Source organism: Sorex araneus, chromosome X (genome assembly GCF_027595985.1).
Source record: "Sorex araneus isolate mSorAra2 chromosome X, mSorAra2.pri, whole genome shotgun sequence".
NCBI lineage: Eukaryota > Metazoa > Chordata > Mammalia > Eulipotyphla > Soricidae > Sorex > Sorex araneus.
The window spans coordinates 36,759,610-36,784,881 of NC_073313.1; the positions used below are offsets into that span (position 1 = coordinate 36,759,610).

Genomic DNA, 25,272 nt, shown 5'->3' on the forward strand with positions numbered 1-25,272 from the left:
GGGGTTACTCTTGGCTCTGCACTCAAGAATCACCCCTGGCGGTTCTAAGGGGACCATATGGGATGCTGGGAATTAACCTGGGTCGGCGGCATGCAAGGCAAACGCCCTACCCTCTGTACTATTGCTCCAGCCCCAAAGACACATATTTTTGATTCCCAGAATGTGAACTTTTAGTACAGAGGTTCCTAAAGTTTTTGCCCTTTTTAGAAAAAAATTAAAAAAAAAACTCACACAGTGCCCCTCCAAGAAATCCATCATCTTTAAGCAAACAAATAGAAAGCATATGCTAATTGAAGCAATGGTTACTATAGTACTCCAATCATTTTAGCACCCCTGGGAAACTGTTTAGCTCTCTTTGGCAAGTGCCAATTGAATTTATCTTCAGCGTGAAATATGGACTTATCACTGTATCACTATCATCCCCTTGTTCGTCGATCTATTCAAGCGGGCACCAGTAACGTCTCTATTACACTCAGCCCTGAGATTTTAGCAGCCTCTCCTTACTCGTCTTTCCCAACGATTGGAGGCTCTTTCAGGGTCAAGGGAATGAGACCTATCATTATTGTTTTTGGCATATCGAATATGCCACGGGTAGCTTGCCAGGCTCTGCCATCTGGGCGGGATACTCTCGGGCTCTCTGAGAGGTATTCATATATCTTTTACTGTATTTTGGGATATGAATACACAATGGGAAACTTGCAAGGCTCTCCCATGAAGGCAATAAACTCTTGGTAGTTTGTTAGGTTCTCCAAGAGGGAGGATAAGGCTATTATTACATGGGGTCTGGCTGGAGTAGGACGAGCCTCAAGCATGAAGGGACTGGCAGAGGAATCCAGATATGCGGGACCCAGGCTGAGATCTCCAAGCCTGCTCAGATTGGGACTGGGCCTTCTCCAGCCAGACCTCTCATTTTCCAGTAGCTTGGCAGCCACACCCACAAACTGCCCCTGGTGCTGTGTAATCCCACCAACGCCTTCTTTTTACTTGGGGATGTGAGAACCTTAAACTGCTCACTTGTGTTTCTGAGTCGGTTAAAATAGGAACAACCTACTACATTTTTTTCCCTTTCAATTCACTAAACACTTTTCTCTGGTTCATTAAATGACCAAGCAATTTTTGTCCCCAGATATTGATTTGCAACTTTAGGCTGATAGTTTCTATTTTCAACAAATTTTGGAAATTGTGCTGTACAGAACATGACCGACTGTTATTTCATAATCCATAACCAGCCATAATACTTTGAAGAACCCACTCTGTCTTACTGTGTTTTTAGTACAAATGTATTGTGTTCATCAGTCCTCAAACTTTCCATTGAATTTTGAATTAAGTTGATTTAAAAATATATCAGAAAGTATTATCACACATTTTGTGCAACTCTAATATTTTATATTTCTATGAACTAATGCCATCAATTATAATAACTATTAATTAAGATTAATTTATATTTATGGGCTTGAAGGAGTTGGTGAGAATGGCATAATGTGATTTGATCACAGCCATTTCTCAGTGTTTTTTTTTAATAGGGATAAACTGTGCCAAAGAATCTCAGCAATTCCCAGTTAGTGACTTGTTTTGGGGCCACACCCAATGATGCTCGGGTTACTGCGGGCTCTACGCTCAGGAAATTCTCCCAGTGGTGCTCAGGAGACCATATTGGGTGCAAGTGAATCAGACCTAGGCTCTCCATATGCAAAGCAAGTGGCCTACTTGCCGTGCTATCTCTCTGGTCTCAATTGGTGACTTAATAGTGAAATTGAACAGCGAATTTAATCTCTGTATCACTGTATCACTGTCATCCCGTTGTTGATCAATTTGCTTGAGGAGGCACCAGTAATGTCTCCAGTAGTCCCTGTCACGTGCTAGTGGAGCCCAGTGGCGTACTGGGGGCTCTTTCAGGGTCAGGGGAATGAGGACCATCGTTGTTACTGTTTTGGGCATATCTAGTATGCCACGGATAGCTTGCCAGGCTCTGCCATGCAGGCAGGATATTCTCAGTAGCTTCCCGGGTTCTCCGAGAGGGATGGAGGCTTTTGGGGTGGCCTCTAATCACCTTTACAGGTGTTCCAAATCTACTGGATGTAAGCTTTTGGTCGACTAGCATGTTGTAACAATCTACACACTGACAAACAGGCACCTTCCTGCGTCTCTGGGCAGCACCTGAGACATCTGCGGCCTCAGGTTGATCTCCTTGAGGTTGATGGAGTGCGCCCGGAGGTTTTTGAGCAGCTGGCAGAGCAGGGCCCAATCTCGGAGGGTCTGTGCCAGGTTGAACACCTGCACTGAGTACCAGGTCATTCGGTGGTTGGCTGACAGCACCTTACAGTGGATGAGCCACTGCGTGCACTTCTGCCACGGCTCCATGTCCAATGGTGCTGCAACTCAGCCCGGCCAGGGCAGGCGGCGATGCTGCAGCTGCTCCCGCGGTTTCTCCATGCCATGCCAACACCATTCTGTCCATATCTTGCAAAACAACAGGCAATGTCCATCAGGAATAACGCGTAGAGTTCTAGCAGGGATCATGCGTGAAGTTTCATGCCTGGTGTGCTGAGCTGTGCACCGTCTAAGGCGAGATGGTGAGCTGGGTTCAGGAGAGCGCAGGGGTTGATGCCATCTTGCCTCCGACCAAAGAATTTAATAACAAAGAAATTTATGTTTGACATAGTATTTCATTTTCTTTAAAAAAATGTTGTGTTCGTGAGAAGTATTTCTTATGTAATCACATCTATACTCTTTAGGTCTGAACATTATTTCTAATATATAGTAAGAATTATTAGAATTAGTAACTACTAAATAAACCAAGAAACCATATTTCCAGCTAAGTGTCTTTTAATTTTGCATCATAATGGATAAATTTAGTTGAGTATTGTATAAAAACAAATTGCAGTACAGTTCTTTGATAAATATAAGCAATTTCACATCATGTGCAAGAAAATATTTCCTACGTGCTAATAAAGAATATGGAATAAAATTAATTTAATGTACACTAAGGTTCCTGTAACAATTATTACATTTACAAGTTTTGAAGATGTATATAGCATAATGCTGAAATTTCTATTTCAATTTCTTCTGAAGGTTGATAAATATACAAATAGACTTTTAGTTTTCTCATACGGGCCACACCAGTGGTACTTGGAGCTAGTTGTGCAGGACCATTTCTGGCCATGCTCTGTCATGTAGTGTGTCCCAAAATTATTGGTGCTTTTCCCTGTGATACTGGGTGGGAGGGGGAGGTCTCCAGGTATATGCCAGTCAGTGCTTGTGGTTGGGGAGGCATGTGGTGCCAAGGTCAAACTCAGGGAGTTACCATCGTATACTTGCCAGGCACTTGAGCTATTTGCCTGGCCCACATTTTTATTGTTAGTGGTTCAAATGGTAAGTGAGATAGACCAACCTTTTGGCATGATACAAATAGGACCATAAACCTGGAGAAAATATTTTCAAATGACAGATATAGTCAATCTGAACAAAAGCCCCATACTACAAGATATCAACTATATAATATACTGAGAAAAAAAAACCATGCAGACTAGAAAAAGAGGTTGAGAGTTGTTCCAGGAAAAGGTAGGGATAGATGAAGAACAAAAGATTTTAAGGTAATGAAACTATTCTGTATCCTAGTATAATGGTGAATACATGTAATAGTACATTGTCCAAACCCATAGAATATAAAATTCTAGAATGAGATCTAATATAAATTATGGACTTTGAGTGATGATGATGTTAGTGTAGACTCATCAGTTTTAATAAATTTAACAGTTTGGTAATGGAGTATTGATAGTGGAAGAAACTGTGCATATACTGAAAGCGGTTAATTAAGAGCTCTGTATTTTCTGCCCAGGATTACTGTGAATCTAGAAATACTATGAGAAATAAAAGAAATTTTATTGTGTGTTTGGTTTGGTGACTATATCCAGCTCTGCTTAAGGATTAGCCCTGGGTTTGTGTTTAGGGATCTCTCAGTGCTTAGGAGACCATATGCATTGCCAGGAAACAAACTGGGGTCAACAGCATGCAAGCAAGCACCTCGATATGCCATAGCGATGCCTCCAGACCCTGAACCAGGCTGTCTCATCAGAGGAAACCCACAGGGGGAAGGTGAGTTCCCCTCCTCTCCCAACAGAGCCCCAGCAGCTGAAAACCTCCAGAACTCAATCCCAGCCCCACTCCCAGTCAATCTACACAGACTTGGATGAGCCTCATCCATGATTGAATCTGCTGAAAAAAACAGGTATGCAGAACTTGTGATTGAAATCTCTAGGCTCTCATGGAGTTAGGAAGGGGTGACCACCCCCCCCCATTTCCCTATGTTTCCCGTAACCTGGCAGTCACGCCCAGGAACTGCCTCTAGTGCCATATAAGCTCATTAATGGCCATGATCCAGAGTCTCACAAATAAATCTTTCAGAAGAGAGAAACACAGAATTATATGTCATAGAGATGACTCTGGACCACAAAGTCACCACCCAATTAAAAAAAATTAAATTAACCTCAGCTATATAGCAGTATTTAATATTTTAGAATTCCTAGATTGTGCAGCTACATTCATGGCTGCACATCTCATACTCTACACAACTGATGTACCAAGAGTAGCACACCACATTTGATGGGGTATAACGGAGAAGGCAACATACAAGGGCTTAATGGCTCCAAGGTGAAATACAACAGTCTTTACGCACTTCCTCTAAGAAAAAAATGTTTGATCACTTTTAGGGGATTATTCATATCAAGCAATACAAAATAAATTATTTAGGTCCTGCTTTGGGGGCAGGGTTTCGGGGTCGAGGTGGAAACATTTGAAATATTGTGGTGGGTAGGTGTAATGGTGGTGGGATTGGTGTTAGAATATTAAATAAATATAACAAATTATTGTAAACAATTCTATAAAATAAAATTATATTAAAAAACAAGCATCTCATCTACTGTACTATTTCTATAGCCCCCAAATATATTTTAAAGCAAAAAGAAATTGACATTTTAAAAAACATATAGCAATTATATATTCCTGCTGATGGTACACCTCAACAGGACATATTATTAGCATAGCAATTCATCCAGCTGCCTGATCATTTACCAACAGAACATAAAAAGAAAATTGCATATTCATAATCAAGTACATTAATCAAATACACTATTGAATGAGTAGTATGCTACAGTGATGTATTGTTGAGTATCAATAACAATATGCAGTACAGACATCTATTTAAGATTATAATTTCTTAGGGTAGGAACACAAGCCAGGAATTACACAACACTGTAAAACCTCCACATGTTGCCCCCAAACAAAAAAATATATAATGACATTTCAAAACTAACTCTCTCTACCATGTAATCACTGTATCACTGTATCACTATTATCCCGTTACTCATCGATTTGCTCGAGGGGGAACCAGTAACGTCCCCATTGTGAGTACTGTTTTTCGCATATGGAATATGCCACGGGTAGCTTGCCAAGCTCTGCCATGTGGGCTAGATACTTTCAGTAGCTTGCCGGCTCTCCAAGAGGGACAGAAGAATCGAACGCAGGTCAGCCACGTGCAAAGCCCTACCCGTTGTGTTATCACTCCAGACCCTGCCATGTAATACGACTAAAAAATTGAGCTGATCAAAAGTTAAAGAATCAGGACTGGAGAGATTGTATATGGCTTAAGGCAATTTTCTTGCACATGGCCAATGCTGGTTTGATCCGTGGCACTGAATATGATCAGTCTCCTGAGCACTGCTAGGAATTATCCCTAAGTGCAGAGCCACAAGTAAACCCTGAAAACCTCCAGGTATGAATCCCAAATAAATAGACAAAATGCATGAGAGCAGACTTGTAGAAGCTTGTTTTTATATACTAAATTTAATGTCCATTTCTTTCTTCTTAAAATCTTGAACGTCTCTCCAAACTATACTCAAAATTTTAAACTTAAGATTTTGGTTACACAAGTAAATAGATGTATTAAGTCAACATACCTGTTGAAATTTCATTAAAAACTAAATGAATGAATCTCAATACTTGTATTCACAATTTTATATGTATCAAAAGAATGGCTTCCTATATAACTTCATTTATCCTAAGTAAAATAGAAAAGTAGGTTTTAAAATTAGTGAATACAGTGAGTTCGCGAAATATTTTAGATTCTTGCAATTGTCGAGTGGATTTGAAGACCAAAAGAGAATTATAGTTCAAAGGCCTAAATAAAATCTATTATTACTTTAGAGATATTCACATATTTATTTAGAAAATAAAAATGAAAATTCTACATTCTTTTATTTATTTATTTATTTACTTATAAGTTGTGGCCACACCTGGTGCTCAGGCACTATTCTAATGGTTTTGAGCTCGGTAGTGACCCACGCTGGTGCTCAGATGTGGCCCTATGCAGTGTCAGAAGTCAAGACAGTGTCAGCTGCATGCAAAGCTGTAGCAAAGCCTTGCCTACTGTGATATCTTTCATGCCCTATTTCCACCTTATTTGTTGAATTTTTTAATGATAAAAATATATGTGTGAAATTCTACTTTTTTTTTTTTTGCTTTTTGGGTCACACCCGGCGATGCACAGGGGTTACTCCTGGTTCTGCACTCAGGAATTACCCCTGGCGGTGCTCAGGGGACCATATGGGATTCTGGGAATCGAACCTAGGTCGGCCGCGTACAAGGTAAACACTCTACCCGCTGTGCTATTGCTCCAGCCCCGTGTACAACTCTACTTAAATGCATTTAGAGTTCTGATATGCTATGCTTATATATAGGCAATGAGTTTTTGTAGAATCATATTTCCATAATTCTGCTATACTGAGCAATAACCTATAAACCTTGCTTCAATTCAACTTTTACAATATATGAATGAACTATTGTAAAGAAAGTAACAGTTTACTCCAGAAGGAGAAGAAAGAGAAAGGGGAAAAATTTTATTTGAAAGGTGATATCGAAAGTTTCCCCAGCTGAGAGAAGAGTTAGATATCTAGATCTAGAAAACTCAGAGTTGCAAATAAAAAATCTTAAAAGATGAACACCAAAACACATCATCATTAAAACGACAAAAAATCAAATTTGAAAAGTAATCCTAAGTGTAGCAAGGAAATAGTAAAAGGCATATACAAGGGAATAGCTATTAAAACCCTTAGAAATCATAAGAGATATTCAGCAGGCCAAAAGTGAGTAACATACTTTACACAAACACTGAATGAAAAAGACATCCAACCTAGAACACTCTGCCCAGTTAGTGTATCACTTAATGCAGATCTGAAAGAGTAAAGTGCTCTTTATAGGAACAGTAGTTGAAGGAATTCATCGCCACTAAATTAGCATTCCAAGAAGCACCCAACAAGCTTCTTTAAAAGGAAAAGAAACTCCACTTGAGGTAGTAAGATACTAAAACAGAAACACAACACAGTGAAGAGAATAGCAATAGAACTGTTATCTTTAGTTTATTACATTTAGAAAATTTCAGATACTGCATTTTAAGTTCTAAAATGTATATTATTTCTTTTAAAATAGATATTATCTTTATATATCATATCCTTTTGTTATTATTAGCATATTTTGGTATTGTATTGGTTAGTTTTCAAACTGACAGTGCTCAGGGTTTACTCCTGACCACAGCCTCTTTTGATTTTTAATAAAAGTTTTTAAATGGGTTTATAATTTTATAGACATTTCTCCTAAGAAAATGTATAAATGACCAACTAATGTGTATGCTGTGACAGTCTTTCTTTCAACAAAGTACTCCTTGTGAGGCATAATGTTTTTCAGTATACAGTTTCCTTCAATGTAGCACTGTAGCACTGTCGTCCCATTGTTCATCGATTTGCTCAAGCGGGCACCAGTAAGGCCTCCATTGTGAGACTTGTTGTTACTGTTTTTGGCATATCAAATACGCCACGGGTAGCTTGCCAGGCTCTGCCATGCAGGCGAGATACTTTCAGTAGCTTGCCAAGCTCTCCGAGAGGTTCCTGCAATGTAAGAATGAATTTCTATATATGATAGAGACAAGTATTATTGATTAATAGAGGATGAAGGGAAGTGGGTAGATGTTTGCCAATATGTAATGGAGTGGCAAAGAGAAGATGTAACACTGTGATTTATAATACAAATATGTACTCCAGGATCATCTTGAAACTTGAAATTGCTAAGCTGACTTCTGAAGAGCATCTAAAGATGGGATTAGATTACTAGTCAGAGAAACAGAAGGATGTACGAATCAACAGCAGCAAAAGAAGGCACTCAAGGAAGGAATAGGAAGAAGAATAGGAAAGGGAGAACAAATATTATAAAGATTAATCTAGAGGCAAAGATAAACCCCAAAATGTTCAAATGATGTTTACACATGAAACAAAGCACAGTTTAATTCTATTACCTACAGAGAGCAAATTGGTTGCAATTTTTAAATTACAAATCATTTTTTGAGAAATGTGTAATGATGAGGGCAAAATATAAATTTTGTTACTTCTAGTATTTCCTTGAATTTACCATGATAATATCATATAGTATTATCATATAATAATATCACTTACTATTTTTATTGTACAACTCGTTTATATATTACTCCACTTAAATATATATACGTTTCTTGTCCAAATATCTGTAGACTAATCTCTCAGGCATAAAGTTTAGATTGTGTTAATATTGTGTTCAAATGACTGAGTTTTGCAAAGCAGACTTATAAATATTTCTATGAGTTTTTCACCCTGGGTCTTTCAACACATCTCTGTGACTAAATCATTATTAATTATTCAACCAAATGTTTTTTTCAGTAACAGTCCTAGTCAGGTTATTCCATATTTTTTTAAGTTAATCATCTTTAATGATTAATGGACTCTTGCCGGGTACACTATTTAACTTGTTATGCTTTCAGTTTATTTATTGAGCTTTCAAGTGCATATAATTATATATAATTAAATGAGAAAAATTTAATTGGTGGGAACAATTCACATAAATTAATTACAAAACCTAGCAAGATCGAGCTTCAAGATAAGAGAATAAGTAGAATTTATTTTACTTTAGGTCAGTAGACAATGTGGATATTATCTAGGTCAATATATTTTTATAAGATTGAAGGGGTTTTGTCTAGAGGACACCCATGGCATGCCCAAGGTTATCCAGCTAATTAGTTACAGAGCTGGGATTAGACCTATCCTGACAATTCAATTTTGTATCCTTTTCTGGATCCTTAGTAGTCATTCTTCTTATAAAGTTTAATGCAATTTTAGAAATTATATTATGCTTATCATGACAGTACTTAGATAAGTAATGAACATTTAAATGGAAATAGATAATGAGTGTGTTATTCACTCAGCGCAGCCTAAAGTTAAGCATGTTTCCATGTGGTAACCTAAATCTGTAGCACTATTCATTCAGCAAATACGTATTTTGTCTTCTATATGTCATATTGTGTTCTTACCACCCAGTTTACATTATAAATCATAACAAAGATACTTGCCTTGTGGAGCTGAAGTTTAGTCAGGGGGCATACAATAAATAGGGAAAAACAGATAAATTTTCTTGAAAGTGGTTAAAAAAAGACTAAAGGGAAGATTAAAGGAGCCAGGTAAAGTGCTAGAGACTGAGTATAGTTTACAGTAAGATATCGAGTGATCAGGAGAGATTCCCTAAGGAGAGGGCACACTAAGTCCAGGAAGTGGCTCAATGGGCTAAGTACATGCTTTTCATACAGGAGTCCCCAGTTCTCAATTCCAACCAATGTGCGCTCCTCTGAACACAGCTGGAGTGGATCTCAAGCACTGTTCAAAGACAGAAGGCCAGGAAGTAGGTAATGTGGGTCCCTGATTCTTGTGTCCCCAGGATGAATTCCATGATGAGCACAAAATAATTAAACTCATAAGGAGATGTATAAATGACACTCAGACAAGCAAGTGCAGTGAGGATTCAATGGTGAACAACTACCGCTATCTTTGTTTCTCCTCTTTGGGGGTTTCAGACTTCGGGAAGGGTGTTTGCCTTGCAAGCAGCTGACCTAGGTTCGTTTCCTTCATCCCTCTCGGAGAGCCCAACAAGCTACCAAGAGTATCCCGCCGCATGGCAGAGCCTGGCAAGCTACCCGTGGCATATTTGATATGCAAAAAACAGTAACAACAAGTCTCACAATGGAGATGTTACGGGTGCCCACGCAAGCAAATCGATGAACAACAGGACGACAGTGCTACAGACATGATCTTCCCAAATGAGTGGGAATGCCTAAGGGTCTAAGATGCTGACCCTATTTATCCACTTTCATGGATTGCTACTTCATTTGGTGCAGTGCATGCATGTTGATAAGGCTATGCGGACTTAATTATCATCAACATATATGCACTAAATGAAGGGGCAGTAAAGTTTATAGAGCAACTGCTAAGAAACCTGAGGAAATACATTGATGGCAACACAATAGTGGTGGTAGATTTCAGTACCCTACTCTCATCATTGGAAAGATCATCTAGGCAGAACATTAATAAACAAGAGCCCTAGGGGGTATGATGCCACCAAAAGGTCAACTTGTGCCTGTGGGGCGAGTACATCAGCAGCTTGATGGTGCCTCCTGGCTTCCTGACACCACAAAATTGCCACTGTTCCTTTGGCTGGAACCCAACAACTTGGAACCAAGTTTACCAAGAAATTCACTGTCACTGTCATTGTCATCCCGTTGCTCATCGATTTGTTCGAGCGGGCACCAGTAACATCTCTCATTGAGAGACTTATTGTTACTGTTTTTGGCATATCCAATATACACGGGTAGCTTGCCAGGCTCTGCCACACAGGCTCGATACTCTTAGTAGCTTGCCGGGCTCTCTGAGAGGGGCGGAGGAATCGAACTCGGGTCAGTCGCGTGAAAGGCGAATGCCAAACCACTGTGCAATCGCTCCAGCCCTAGCTGGATCGCTCCAGCCCTGGAGCAATAGCACAGCAGTTGGGTGTTCGCCTTTCACGCGGCCGACCCAAGTTCGATTCCTCCGCCCCTCTCGGAGAGCATGGCAAGCTACCCGTGCGTATTGGATATGCCAAAAACAGTAACAATAAGTCTCTCAATGATAGATGTTACTGGTGCCTGCCCGAACAAATCGATGAGCAACAGGATGACAGTGAGATCTTTGGGGCTGGAGCAATAGCACCAAGAAATTAAATGGCCAAAGGTTAGATATGTGGGAACCATGCCCACAAACCACCTCCAGCTCAGCTTTACAAGCTCATTTATTGGCCTTATTTCAGAGACCCATAGATAAATATCAAAAGAGACCAAAAGCTACAGTTTATCTTGGACCCGCACATGGCTGAACAGACTGGGGTAAATCAGAGGGGGACAGGTTGGCCTGTGCCTGACCAAGCAGAGCCCTAGCAGCCGCTTGCTTCCACAATCCAAAATCACCACTATACCCCAAGTCTGACTTCACCGTCTCAGGATGGACCTCACCCAAAATATAATCTGCTGAAAATTCAGGTATGCAGGTTTTGTAACTGAAATCTCCAGGCTTTCACGGAGTTGGGGTGGGCTACCTTCCCCCACTTCCCAGTACACATGGAAGCACTGGCAGTCACCCCCAGAACCAACTCCAACACCACCCTGTAAACTCTATTACTGGCCTTGCTTCAGAGACCCAAAAGGAAATCTCAAAAGAGATCAAAAGCCAGAAACATAGCAACGAGTGTCAGAAGATACCACAGAGCCAGAGATTTCTCAAGGCCCCATACCAAGCCAATTTCACCAGTTTGAGGAGGTGCAGTCTCCCCTCCTGCTCCAGATGGAATCCTGGCAACCAAGAGCTTCTACAAGCAGAGTATAGATAACCAGGTTCTAGGACTAATTCTTCCTGCCACATGGCAGTGGAGGTGCAGGGTTGTCCCTCCCTTGCACCCCGCCCGCTTGTCGGCCTGGCTGTCACCCCCACAAAGTGCCTCCGGGTGCCATCTTAGTGCACCAACAGCCCTGGTCTAGAGACATACAACTCAATCCCAAAATGTATTAGTGCCCTACAGAAATGTCTCTGGAACCCAACAATTTACAATCTAGGATTCCAGAAGCACGTGGCCGTGGCACCCAGAATATTCAAAATGAGCAATGAACAATAAATGATCTAGAATCTGCTCCTGGCAGGCAGGCTTGAATGGTGGTGGGAAAATTCAAGCAAAACATAATGCCCAAGGGTAAAGAGAGAGTATTGGGGAAATTGCCTGCCATGGAGGCAGGGTAAGGACTGGGATGAGGGGAGGGATATACTGGGGACACTGGTGGTGGAAAGTGTTCACTGGTGGAGCGATAGGTGTTAGTTCATTGTATGACTGAATCTCGAACATGAAAGCATTGTAACTATCTCGCAGTGATTGAATAAAGGAAAAAAAATAGTGTGAAGTTCATGCCCAATTAAATCACCTTAATCAATGGCTAAATAAATAGCAGTATTCCTACATTTAAAAAATGACCCCTAAATGAGAAACTGGAAGAAAAGGACATATTCATTGGATATATTATACAACAGACATATTCATGTCCCTCCAGTCAAAAAACTGAATACATGTTCTTCTCCATGGTACATGAGACCATGACATGTTAGAATGCAATATAACCATCTATAGAATCACAAAAAAAGAAACAATACCAAGTATCTTCTCAGATCACAAAGCCACAAAAGTAAAGGGAAACCATAAAAAGCAAGTCACAAAAAGACCAAATACTTGTAAACTAAACAACATACTCATCAAAAAATGGTTGTATCAAAGAGAAAATCAAAACATAAATCCAAAGATTCCTTGTAACAAGTGAGATTGAAGACACCAGTAGCCAGAATTTATGGGATACAGGAAAAGCAGTACTGAGAGGAATATTTATAGCTCTCCAGGTGCACATCAGGAAAAAAGAAACGACTCAAATCAGTGAGCTAACCTCTCAACTAGAGAAAATAGAAAAATAACAACAAATGAATCCCAAAGTAAATATAAAGCAGGAGATAATAAACATTAAAGCCGAAATCAATGTTATAGAAAAACAAGAAAATAATACAAAAGGTAAGTAAAACCAAGAGTTGGTTCTTTGAAAGAGTCAACAAGATCAATAAACCCTTAGCTAGACTCATGAAGAGAAAAAAATAGTTTGAGAGATAAAAAGGGAGTAATCACAACAGATGCCTCAGAAATAAAAAAATATTACAAGAGGTTGCTACAAAGAACTTTAGGCCAGCAAGCTTGAGAACTTAAATGAAATGGATGAATTCTTAGAATCATACAAACTCCCAAGATTGAACCAAAAAGAAACAAAACCTGAATAGGCCAGTTTAGAGTAAAGAAATTGAAACAGTAAAATTCTCCCCAAGAACAAAAATTCAGGTTCATATAGATTCTCTAGTGAGTTCTATCAAAACTTCGAAGGATTAGAGCCCATATTCCTCAAGCTCTTCCAAAATATACAGGAAACAGGAATCTTCCCAAACACCTCCTGTGAAGTCAGTATTACCTGAAACAGTCAGACACTGCTAAAAAAATAAAATTTTAAACCAATATATCTGATGAACCTGAACAAAATCCTTGCAAACTGAATCCAGCAATACACTAAAAGGATCATAGACCATGATCAAGTGGAGTTCATCCCAGATATGCAAGGATGGTTTAATATCGTCACTGTCACTGTCATCCTGTTGCTCATCGATTTGCTCAAGCCGGCACCAGTAATGTCTCCATTGTGATACTTGTTGTTACTGTTTTTGGCATATCAAATATGCCACGGGTAGCTTGCCAAGCTCTGCCATGTGGGTGAGATACTCTCGGTAGCTTGCCGGGCTCTACGAGAGGGGCGGAAGAATCAAACCTGGGTCGGCCGCGTGCAAGGCAAATGCCCTACCCTCTGTGCTATCACTCTAGCCAGTTTAATATAAAAAAATCAATTAATGCAATCATATCAACAAAAGAAAGATAAAAACCAAATGGTATCCTCCCAGAGTCACCACCATGTGACTTACCCATCAACTCTCCTCTACTGATTCATGACTAAATTTCCAAGGAGATGCATACCAAGCAGTTAAAATTCATGGAAACACTTATCCCAATGGCGTAAAACTCTGGGGCACCTTCTGGAGGCAGGCAGACCAAGCACCTCCTCTGCTGAAGCCCTGGCAACCAGACCCACACCCCATAGCTGCAACCGTGCCAAGGGCTCAGCTCACCACTTCACTAATAATGTCTGCAGAGAGGCCAAACTGAAAATAATTTCAGATACCCCAGTGTCTGCACTGAGAGCTCTAGTATCTTCTCGGAATTGGGGTGGATAGCCTTCCCCTACATCCTCATATTTCCAGAAGCCCTGGCAACCATAGCTACCTCCCATATTTGCCACCATGTCAACTCATTGGCCCAGATCTTAATCCTGAAGAATCTGGACCTCCTAATTCCTCAATACTAAAATTCTGTAGCACAACAAATCTGAAGGGAAAAAAACCTAGAAGCAAATGCACTAAACAAACAAAAACAATTACATAGAATTTTCAACTAGCAACAAATGATTTAGTCAATTTTCAGACAAGGCCATAACAACTCTGTATGAGATTGAACAATTTCACATAAAAATTGACCTTTTGTACTTATTGATTTTAATATTAGAGCTTTGTTATCTAATCAATAATCAATTTTATTTCTTGAATTATATCAACAGCTGTGAGTTTTGTCTGCATTAAAATAATGTTTTTTTAAAAGTTGGGGCTGGAGTGATAGCACAGTGGGTAGGGTGTTTGCCTTGCAAGCGGTCAACCCAGGTTTGATTCTCAGCATCCCATATGGTCCCCCAGCACCGCCAGGAGTAATTCCTGAGTGCAGAGACAGGAGCAACCCCTGTGCACCACTGGGTGTGACCCCAAAAGCAAAAACATGAAAGTATTTGGTCATATCAGTTGATGTAGAAAAAACTTTTGACAAGATCCAACACCCACTCATTATTTGAAAAAAATAAAATAAAAACCTTCCAAAAAACAGGAATAGAAGGAACATACCTCAAAGTAGTAAAGATCATCCTACTTAATGGTGAAAGGCTGAAAGTGTTCTCCATCAGATCAGGCACAATACAAGGATATTACTATAATTACTATTATTCAACATAGTCTTGAAAATCCTTGCCACAGTCATCAGACAATAAAAAATATAAAAGGGATCCAAATTGGAAACGATGAAGTCAGATTATCACTATTTGCAGATGACATGATAGTATAGATTGAAAACTATAAAGGCTCAATAACAACAAGACCCCCCAAAAGCCAAACCTCCTAGAAACAAAAAAAATACAGTAAGATAGCAGGATAAAAAAATAATACACAAAATTTAGTGACATTCCAATACACAAAAAATGAATCATAAAGAAAAAATTTTGAAAAGACTACCCCCTTCAAAAGAGTGACCAAAAACTTCAAAATGTCTAGAAATCAAGGGGTGTCAAGGATTTACATAGTGAAAACTATGAATCACTACTAAGAGAAATAAAAGAAGATACTAGGAAATGGAAATATATTTCCTATTTGTGGACTGAAAGAATCAACATTGTTAAAATGACCATACTACCCAAGGTACTATACAGATTCAATGTAATACCCATTAAAATTCCAGTGACTTTTTTCAAATATATAGAACAAACTCTACTAAAACTTTCATGAACCCATAAAACTCCCCAAATAGCCAAAGAAATCCCAAGAAAACAAAAGTAAATGTGAGGTCTTGCATTCACCAACTTCTAACTATACTACAAAAAGCTATAATCAAAACTGCAGGTTACTGCAACAAAAATAGAGCAGCAGACCAATGGAACAGAATTGAGACTATTGAGTAAGCCCCCAGATTTATGTCTTATTAATCCATGAGAAATGAGCTAAAAGCATAAAATGGAGCAAAAAAAAATATCTTTAACAAATTTTGGGAAAACTAGACAGCAAGATGTAAAAAAAATAAAATTAAAACCTTACCTTACACCCTTCACAAATGTAAACTCCAAATGGGTCAGTGTTCTAAAAATTAAGACATAAAATTTGTTAAAGAAAACATTGGCAGACGAGATCGGGCGTGTTCAGGGTGGTATAGTTGAAATGACATCTGCACTTATATGTTCATCGCAGCACTGTTTACAATAGCCAGAATCTGGAAAAAACCCGAGTGCCCTAGAACAGATGACTGGTTGAAGAAACTCTGGTACATCTATACAATGGAATACTATGCAGCTGTTAGAAAGAATCAGGTCATGAAGTTTGCATATAAGTGGATCAGCATGGAAAGTATTATGCTAAGTGAAATGAGCCAGAAAGAGAGAGATAGACATAGGAAGATTGCACTCATCTGTGGACTATAGAATTACAGACTATAAGACTAACACCCCAGAATAGTAGAAATAAGTACCAGGAGGTTGTCTCCATGGCTTGGAGGCTGGTCTCTCATTCTGGGCAACTCAGAGAAGGGAACACCAAGTAAAATGTGATTGGAGGTCATGTGGGGGAAAGATGATGCAGGCCCAATATAGGCTAGAGACTGAACACAATGGCCACTCAACACCTTTATTGCAAACCACAACACCTAATCAGAAAGAGAGAACAAAAGGGAATACCCTGCCATAGTGGCAGTGTGGGGTGGGGGGAGACGGGACTGGGGAGGGGGGAGAGGGATGTTGGGTTCACTTTTGGTAGAGAATGGGCACTGGTGAAGGGATGGATTATCAAACTTTGTAAGGGAGAAACATGAGCACAAAAATGTATAAATCTGTAACTGTACCCTCACGTTGACTCACTAATTAAAAATAAACTATTAAATTAAAAAAAAAGAAAACATTGGCAGAACTCTCCAGGAAATTGAACGTAGAGAAATTTTCAATAAGATGACCACATCAGCAGAAACAACAAAAATAAATAGAGTTACATTAAGTTCAGAGGTTTCTGTTCAGAAAAAGAAAGTCACACTCTAATAAAAAGATACCCTACACAATGGAAGAAAATATTTGCATGCTATACTTCTGATAAAAGGTATAGCAAATATACCAAACTCTATAAAGCACTCACTAAATTTGCCAACCAAAAAATCCAATGACCACATCCATAAATGGGGTGAGGAGGTGAACAGACAGTTCCCCAAATGAGACATACAGGTTACCAATAGGCATATGAAAACATGTTCATCATCATTTGTAATTAGCAAAATGCAAATCCAAGCAATAATGAGATGCCATCTCACACCTATGAGAATGGTACATATCAAAAAAATGATAGCCAGTGTTGGCAGGATTGTGGTGAGAAAGGTACCTTCATCTACTGTTAATGGGAATACCCTCTAGTTCAACTTCTATGAAAAGCAATATGAAGATTTCTAAAAAAAATTGGGAACAGAACTCCCATAATGATCCAGCAATACCATTTTTTGGCATCTGTCCACCAAATAAAAATGTTAAGTTGAAAGAATACACATACACATCGCTGCACTTAGTGCAATAGCCAAGATATGGAAACTACCCAAATTCCCAACTAGAGATGAATGGATCTAGAAGTTGTGGTATATTTACATAATAGAATATTAGGCAGATCTAGGAAATAACAAAATTATTCAATATGCAGCGACATGAATAAAAGTAAAGGATATCATGGTGATTGAAGTCAGTCATAAGGAAAGAGATTCAGAATGATCTCTCTCAAATATGGCATTTAAAGATTCCCAGTGAGGCAGTAACAAAGACCCTAAGGCAACATAACGGGGAAACTGACACAACCAACACACATAAGGAGTTAAGAGTGGAGGCAGTGCATGAGAGGGATGGTGAGTGGAAGAGAGGTGAGGAGGTTGGCTACAGTTGTGATGGGAGTGATGTCAGAATAATCTCCATGAGAAACCATTCATAATACTATTATAAGTCAAAAAATTAAATTCAAATTTTTACAAAAAGAGAGAAAGTTATATCCCACTGTCCACACACTATTTCATTAGTCCTGAGACCGACCAAAGATAGCAAGTATCTGGTCATAGTAAAATTTCCAGCTTTAAATGGGCTATGGTGAAAATATTTGATGGGTGATAGTTATATAAAAACATAATATATCATTTGGCTAAGAGCTCTGGAGAAATAAAGAGAAGTTTTTTGGATGGTTGTATGTGATAAGAATTATATTTACAATCTTGGAATTTTCATGAAAGGCAAGGGACCCAGCACTGGCATATGTGGTGAAATGTCTCAGAATCTGCTTCACAGCTCTCTGAGCTCTGGCTACTAGAATCCCTTAAGATACCTTAGGATCCTAACTAGCTGAGAATGGAAATTTTTATGACATAAATATCCATGCTTAGAGTGAGTAAGAGCCACAAAATTCATCCAAAATTCACAATAACAGGTAGTGGTGAAATTTGATTGTAATGGTTGGTGGATGAACTTTTGTACAGAAACAAGAATGGTAGGTAAGGAGGTAGGGGAGTAATGCAAGTCCTAATGGTCATGAGCCTCTCTATATGAGCCTCTCTATAATGAGGCTCATGACCAATAGGACTTGAATTGTATTGTTCTGTTTTGTTGCCACAATTGGCAATGCACAGGGATCACTCCTGACAAGGCTCAGGGTTAAATTCTAGTGGTCTCCACAATGTTTTTATTTGGAGTCACATCAGCAATGCTCAGGGATTTTTCCTAGTTCTTAACTCAGGAATTGCTCCTGTCAGTGCTCAGGTGACCATATGGCGTTCCAGGGATCAATTGTGCGTTGGCCTCATGCAAGGATAGTGCCCTACCCACTGTACTATCTCTCCAAGACTATCAACGCTTTAGTTTAACATCAGCATTGTCATAAGAGACTATCATGAGATGTCTTTGATATAGTTTCTTGTGTCATAATGCCCAAGCCTGCAAGAGGGACCTGGCCGTTAGAGGGTAAGGTAAATTTTCAGCTGCTCTCTTGAAGCTGCTTACTGGAGCCATTGCTTCTGAAAAATCAAAGAAGCTCTGAAAAAAATCTTGGTTAATATCAGAAATACTTCTTAGAGGTATGTCAATCCCATCTCTTACTTACCCAATGATGACTTTGAAATGTATTTATATACTATGTTCAAGTTCAAATTTTAAATTAGTCACAGTAAAATTAACAGTAATAACTAGTAGTAAAAGAAGATACCATATCAGTATACCATAGTATTTTGATACACTGTTATATAAATGTAATATATCTCTCAATAGAACTTTAATATTTTTATATTTCCATTGACCACAGGTAACTAGAACCACAGAAAGCGATATCCTGGGTTACAGGGAGATAATTGTATCAAGCTCTTAATAAAATTTGTATATTTTATGGGTATATTGTATGTTTGTGCTAAAAACTGCAGATTTATATGGCATATGTTTTTTAAATTGCAATTTGGTGGTATTTATTTCTAACTGTTAAAAAATTGCTTTAAAACTAAAAAGGAAATGTATGTCTTTTCCTGATATGAGCCTACTAGGGCATACTGTCTGACCCTGACCGCTAGTGAGGGAAATAGAACTTTTAGACTGGCAGTAATGAAGGCTTAATTCCATTTCCTGACCCTGTTTGAGTCACATGATTGAAATTAGTTGATTTGATATCAATTTGGAGCTTATTCTGGGTACCTATATATGCTGTATATGTTGGTTCTCTCAATATATATCTAAATATTCCTCTGTTATGGAGCCTTCACTTGTATCACTTGTCATCCCATTGATCTTCGATTTGCTAGAGCAGGCGCCAGTAACGTCTCCATTTGTCCCTGTCAGGTGCTAGTGTAGCCCAATGGTATCTGCTTGCTCCAGGAACAGAAAGAGCCTCAAACCGTTCATTCAGGATTTTGACGAAGAAGCCTGACCATCTTGTAGGTGGGCGGCCACGCCGTCTTTTGACATCCCATGGAATCCAGTTAGTAACAGCTCTAGTCCAGTGGTCATCTCTGAATCGCATTATGTGTCCGGCCCATCTGGTTTTTGATGCCTTGGCAAACAAGACAGCGTCCCTGATTCTTGACCATCGACAGAGGTCAAAACTCCAGATTCCTTCTCTCACTTGAGTGAAACGTGATACTCCAAGCATAGCTCTTTCAATTCCTCTTTGGGATACACGAATAGCGTTCTCTTCCTGTTTGGGTAGGGCCCAGGTCTCTGAGGCACGTGTTAGTGCAGGAAGAATGGTAAAGTCAAAAAAATGTGCCTGCCTGGAGCCGGAGGTTCTTTGTCCTTTTAACCATTTCTTCGACACTCTTTGACCCAGGTACACATAGCTGCTGCATTCGGAGATGTTCGTTCTTAGACAGACTGCATCTTGAACTCTCTCGAAACTTCAATGAGCTTGGTCAGTGCGTGGATATGGTCGATATCGTGCTGAATCCTTTTTGGAACCTGGCTTGCTGACATGGCTGTCTACTTTTCTACCTATTCTATTCAGGATGACTGGAGTGAACAACTTGTAGACGACGGACAACAGGCAGATTGGGTGATAGTTGCCGATGTCGGAGCAATTATGTAGCCTTAAGAGAAATTTTGTTTCAAAAGTGTCTGGTACACTTACAACTCTTTCCAAAACTTGTTATTAAAGTATATTAAGCATGAAGTCCTATAAGTGAATAAATTGGAAGTGAATCAAGCAATTTATTATTCTTAACTAACACATCAGTGATTTTGACTCAGTCTATAGTTTTAATATCATAAGTATGGTATATTGATACAATATTCACAGACATCAATGATGCTGAGGAAGCTAACCATAGCTCACAGCTGTTTTAGACACTGGATATTAGGCCTTATTTGCATTACCTTTGATGTTGTGGTCCAAACATAATCCCATATGACTAAAGCAAAGCACATATCCCTCAAATAACTGCACAGAAAAAATACTATATGAGATTACGGAAAGAGGAACATAACTTGAGTGTGCACTGAAATTTATTAGACTTAGGAACTGCCTAATTTTATGAATGTTCAACAGAGAGAAATCAGAAAGTAGCCAACATAGAACATTTCCCTGAATATTTCCATTTGCGGAATGCTTCTTACAACTACAGTTTCCTTTAACTTTCTGTGAGAAGGCTTATTTCTAGGGATTACATAGCAAAGGAATGTTCATTTCGCTGCAACAAACTAATTGGAGAATTCCTCCTAGGTGTTGGAAGTTATGATGAGTGGGCAGCTTTTTATTTGGGGGAGCTTGATGTCAAAGCTCCCTTTCTAGTCCCTTGAAGGAAATACATGGATAAAATGGAGCATTATCTCAGCAACACAGCTATTCCAATAAGAGATAAGGCCTGTAATTTTCTCTTTGGGAGCAAGTTCAAGATGGTACACTTTCTTACAAACAGCAACTTGAATGAGCACATCACAAGCAATCTCTATTGCATGGTCTTTCTTTAAAGCCAACTGCAATCTTAGGTGATTTTCAATAACAGCTGTCAGAATTGCTTTAATAAAAGGCAATATACTGTCATACACTTTTAGAATATGCATGGCTTGATTTTTTAGTCTGCTTTTAGGTAAGATTTATTGGAATCTTTCTAGAATCCCAGCTAGTTTTCTCCCTTTTTTACTTTCTGTTGGAATTCATAGAGAATGGATCTTCATACTATATTTACCTAAGAGAGAAGCTGTCATTCTGAATGCACAGGAAATATCTCAGCTAGTAAAATATGTAACAACTGAAGTTAGAAAAGAGCTGATGAAAAAATTCTTTTCATCTCCACAATACAAAATTGACTCAGTAATGCTATGCAGGCTGGAATGTGGTTTGGCTTCATGTGTTGTGAGGACCTGGGTTCAATCTCTGCCACCTGAAATAAAAGTCAGACTGGGTAAATTTCCCATCATACAAGTAATGCAAAATGAATACGCAGTCACACAGCAACAGACACTTTGTCATACTTTCTTCACAGTGGTGTATTCTAGAACACAGTTTTGTAGGGTGATCCTATTCTTATCTGTGTATCCACTCCTTTGGGTCTCATGGGTAGACCTTTGAAGCACTGTCTTTGCAAACTACATTCTTGCCATGGCAAACATAACTATGGTGCAGTAAGTTGCTGAGCTTTTGACTGTTGTTGAGACAGCAAGAGCACATGTGTGGTGGTTGCAGAACAGGGAAGCTAGCCTTTTTTGGCTGAAATTCCATTTTGTTGTGCGCAGCTTATCAGCACAGAAATTAGTGGCCCCACTTCTAGGGTTGAAATTTACTCCTTTTTTTTCAATTGTCATCACTGGTGCTGGTGGGACTGAGTAGAGTGATGCAACAGTAGGGCAACACCAGTAGTGTTCAGGTGCCACCAGTGCCACTCCTAGCAGCACAGTGGAAGTGGACTACATGCTGTGTTGGGGATCTAACCCTCATACAGGTAAGGTTTCCCCCCTTGAGCCACTTCCTTTCATGTACAATTATTTCTCACCAGCTGAGCTAGTTCTAAGTTTCAGACATGAATGAGATATAATCTTGAAGTATTTAATAATAGAGTCATGAAAATCTAGAGATTTCAACTCTATGAGTTGGTTCAGTTCTCTAGCCAGTCATCACTGTGGACCAGAAACAGTGGGCAACAGATGTTCCAAGTCACTAAAATCTTGGATTCCTAACAGGTTTTGACTCTTCCCTCCCTCCCTCCCCCCTCCTCTCCCTCCCTCCCCTCCCTCCCCTCCCTCCCCTCCCTCCCTCCCTTCCTTCCTCCCTTCCTTCCTTCCTTCCTTCCTTCCTTCCTTCCTTCCTTCCTTCCTTCCTTCCTTCCTTCCTTCCTTCCTTCTTCCTTCCGTGCTTCCTTCCTTCCTTCCTCCCTCCCTCCCTCCCTCCCTTCTATTTTCCTCACTCCTTCCCTTCTTTATTGTTTTTGCTTTCTTCCTTTCAATTTTGTTAACTGATACAGGTCTGACTCCTTTAGAACTTAAAGCAGTGACCAAGATAAAGTAGCTTCCTGTTACCACAAATCCAGAAGTTTATCTAATAGTTAAGAACAGGATTTCTGTGTTAACTGACTAATGGTGAATAGCAGAATAATAACCAAGTTGGAGTCTCACTGTAGAGGCAATAGATGTTTATTTTTTCTTGTGGAAAGAAAAATGAAAAAAAACACTATAACTACAAAACTGGGAAACCAAGTTTAATTTTTCAAGGAAGCTGGCTTATGACATCAGAGATGAGGTAGGCCTTTGTGATGTATGCTTGGTGGTTACAAATGCAACACATATGTAAAGTGGGCGTGGTCTCCTCTGCAGATGGAGGTTTTAGCATAGTCAGCAAAGTTTTTAGAACTCTGGGTCACAGAGCACTTCATCTCCACATCTAGCATCTTTTAAGGCATGTTTTCAGATGACTATAGCTGGTTTTTATTGTTAAAATCATGACTTAGCAGACAAGAAAAGTTCTAAAAAGGAAAAATAAGTAAACTTAATTATCTTCTTATAGGTGGCCCAGTGAGTCTCCTTGACTAATATCTCAGCTAACATCTTCTGCACTGTCTGACTAGGGGTGAAGATTAAACAACTACAAGTAAATATGTAAGCAATACATTAGTTTCCAATAGGATAAACTGGGTTAAAGAGTATATGAGGCCACATCTTTCTAAAATGTAAATCTCTAAAATTAATTTCTAAAAATCTCTGAAGTGTTTTTACTACAAACCAATATATTACAAAGAACTACTTAGTACAAAGTTCACAGAGAAATTTAGATCTCTTCCTATATGCCTTTGCAGAAAGATAGTGGTTGCCTTCTAAGTACGCAAGTTTTATGAAGATTTAGTAGTACATAGCGAGGTATATATGTTGATGGCTGGGGGCAGGAGAGAAGGGCAGCGGTAGAAATGGAAAAGAAATCTCTCTTGGTCGCAGTAGAATAAAGATGAGTCATTAGCAAGAGAAAGAGTTGTACAAGATAGTATAATAGTATATACAATAGTAGATAACATAAAATTACATATTGTATAATATATAATAATTATAAAATACATATATTATATGACATAATATTCATATTTATAGTCATAAATAATATATTATATACAGTTAATTGATATAAATTGATTAATATAATTATTAACGTGCAACTAATATAATAAATTAATATAATTAATTATATTTGATATATTACTGTATCGAGATATATTATAACTAATAGTTGATTAATAATTTGATTGATTATATTATAATTAATATGATTATATACAATCATTATATAAATATAATTATCACTGTATCACTGTCATCACTGTCTTCACATTGTTCATCGATTTGCTCGAATGGGCACCAGTAACATCTCCATTGTGAGACTTGTTACTATTTTTGGCATATCGAATATGCCACAGGTAGCTTGCTAGACTCTGCTGTGTGGGCAGGAAACTCTCGGTAGCTTGTTGGGCTCTCCGAGAGGGACAGAGAAATCGAACCCAGGTCAGCCATGTGCAAGGCAAATGCCCTACCTGCTGTGCTATCACTCTAGCCCTTTGAAAAGATATCTTTATTAAAAAATAAACATTTTTTAATAAATCAGTGGGGTCATTATCACAATGAAAAATCATTTTTCAAGACACTTGGGAAAATGAAAAGGAAATCAGTAAAAGAAATATAAGCAATACAGTGATTAGACAAAAGATGTATAAACAGGATATATAAGGAACTAGGTAAATATAATTATATGCAATTATTATCTATACTATTATGTATAATAGTATATAATAGTAAGATAGAACAGGGATGAAAGCACCGTGCATCATGGACACTGCATATGGTTTCCAAGAACCTTCAGGAATTACTTCTGAGCACAGAGGCAGGAATAGACCCTGAGCCCCACAAAGTATAACCCAATTCACTTCCCCAAAGATAGATTATGATGATCTTACTGCTAATGACGTATTCCTAAGTGTTTTGAAATGCTTTAAACAAATCTTGACTAAAATTTAAAAATTATTTTACAGTGTAAAATAGGAAATCAATTATTTGAAGATAAAATAATAAAGAATAGCTCTGTATTCTTTATTCTCTGTTTTCAAAGAATAGAATGACACAGATTTTGAGCAGTGGGCTACTAAAATGTATGGGAAAGTTCATTCAAAGTGCTTAGAATTGTCTCTGGCTGTTTTTAATAACTGAGCAAATGTTTTCATATTATCTTATGTATCAAAATTAGTATTTTAGTTTCTCACAATGAGCTCCAGAGCTATATGACATGTGCTTTATGCTATTAAGGATTTTTTTGGACCCACCCTAAGGCATAAGATAAGCCTTCATAATGACACAAAGGGAAAAAGGACAAGAGGGAGGAAAGCAATTTTCTGGTGTGGTGGGTAAGGAGTGCCTGGAATACATTTGCATTATACCTTAGACTAATTTCG

At 38.7% G+C, this 25,272-nt stretch overlaps 1 protein-coding gene across 1 annotated transcript in view; it reads left to right on the top strand.

Moving 5' to 3' along the window:
* The first annotated feature begins 4,040 nt into the window (after positions 1 to 4,040).
* Positions 4,041 to 25,272, top strand: part of LOC101541454 (melanoma-associated antigen E1-like) — a 77,661-nt gene continuing 56,429 nt past the window's right edge. The window contains exon 1 of the mRNA XM_055121063.1: positions 4,041 to 4,095. Within this exon, the coding sequence (XP_054977038.1) occupies positions 4,041 to 4,095 (55 nt within the window). The remainder of the gene's footprint in view (positions 4,096 to 25,272) is intronic.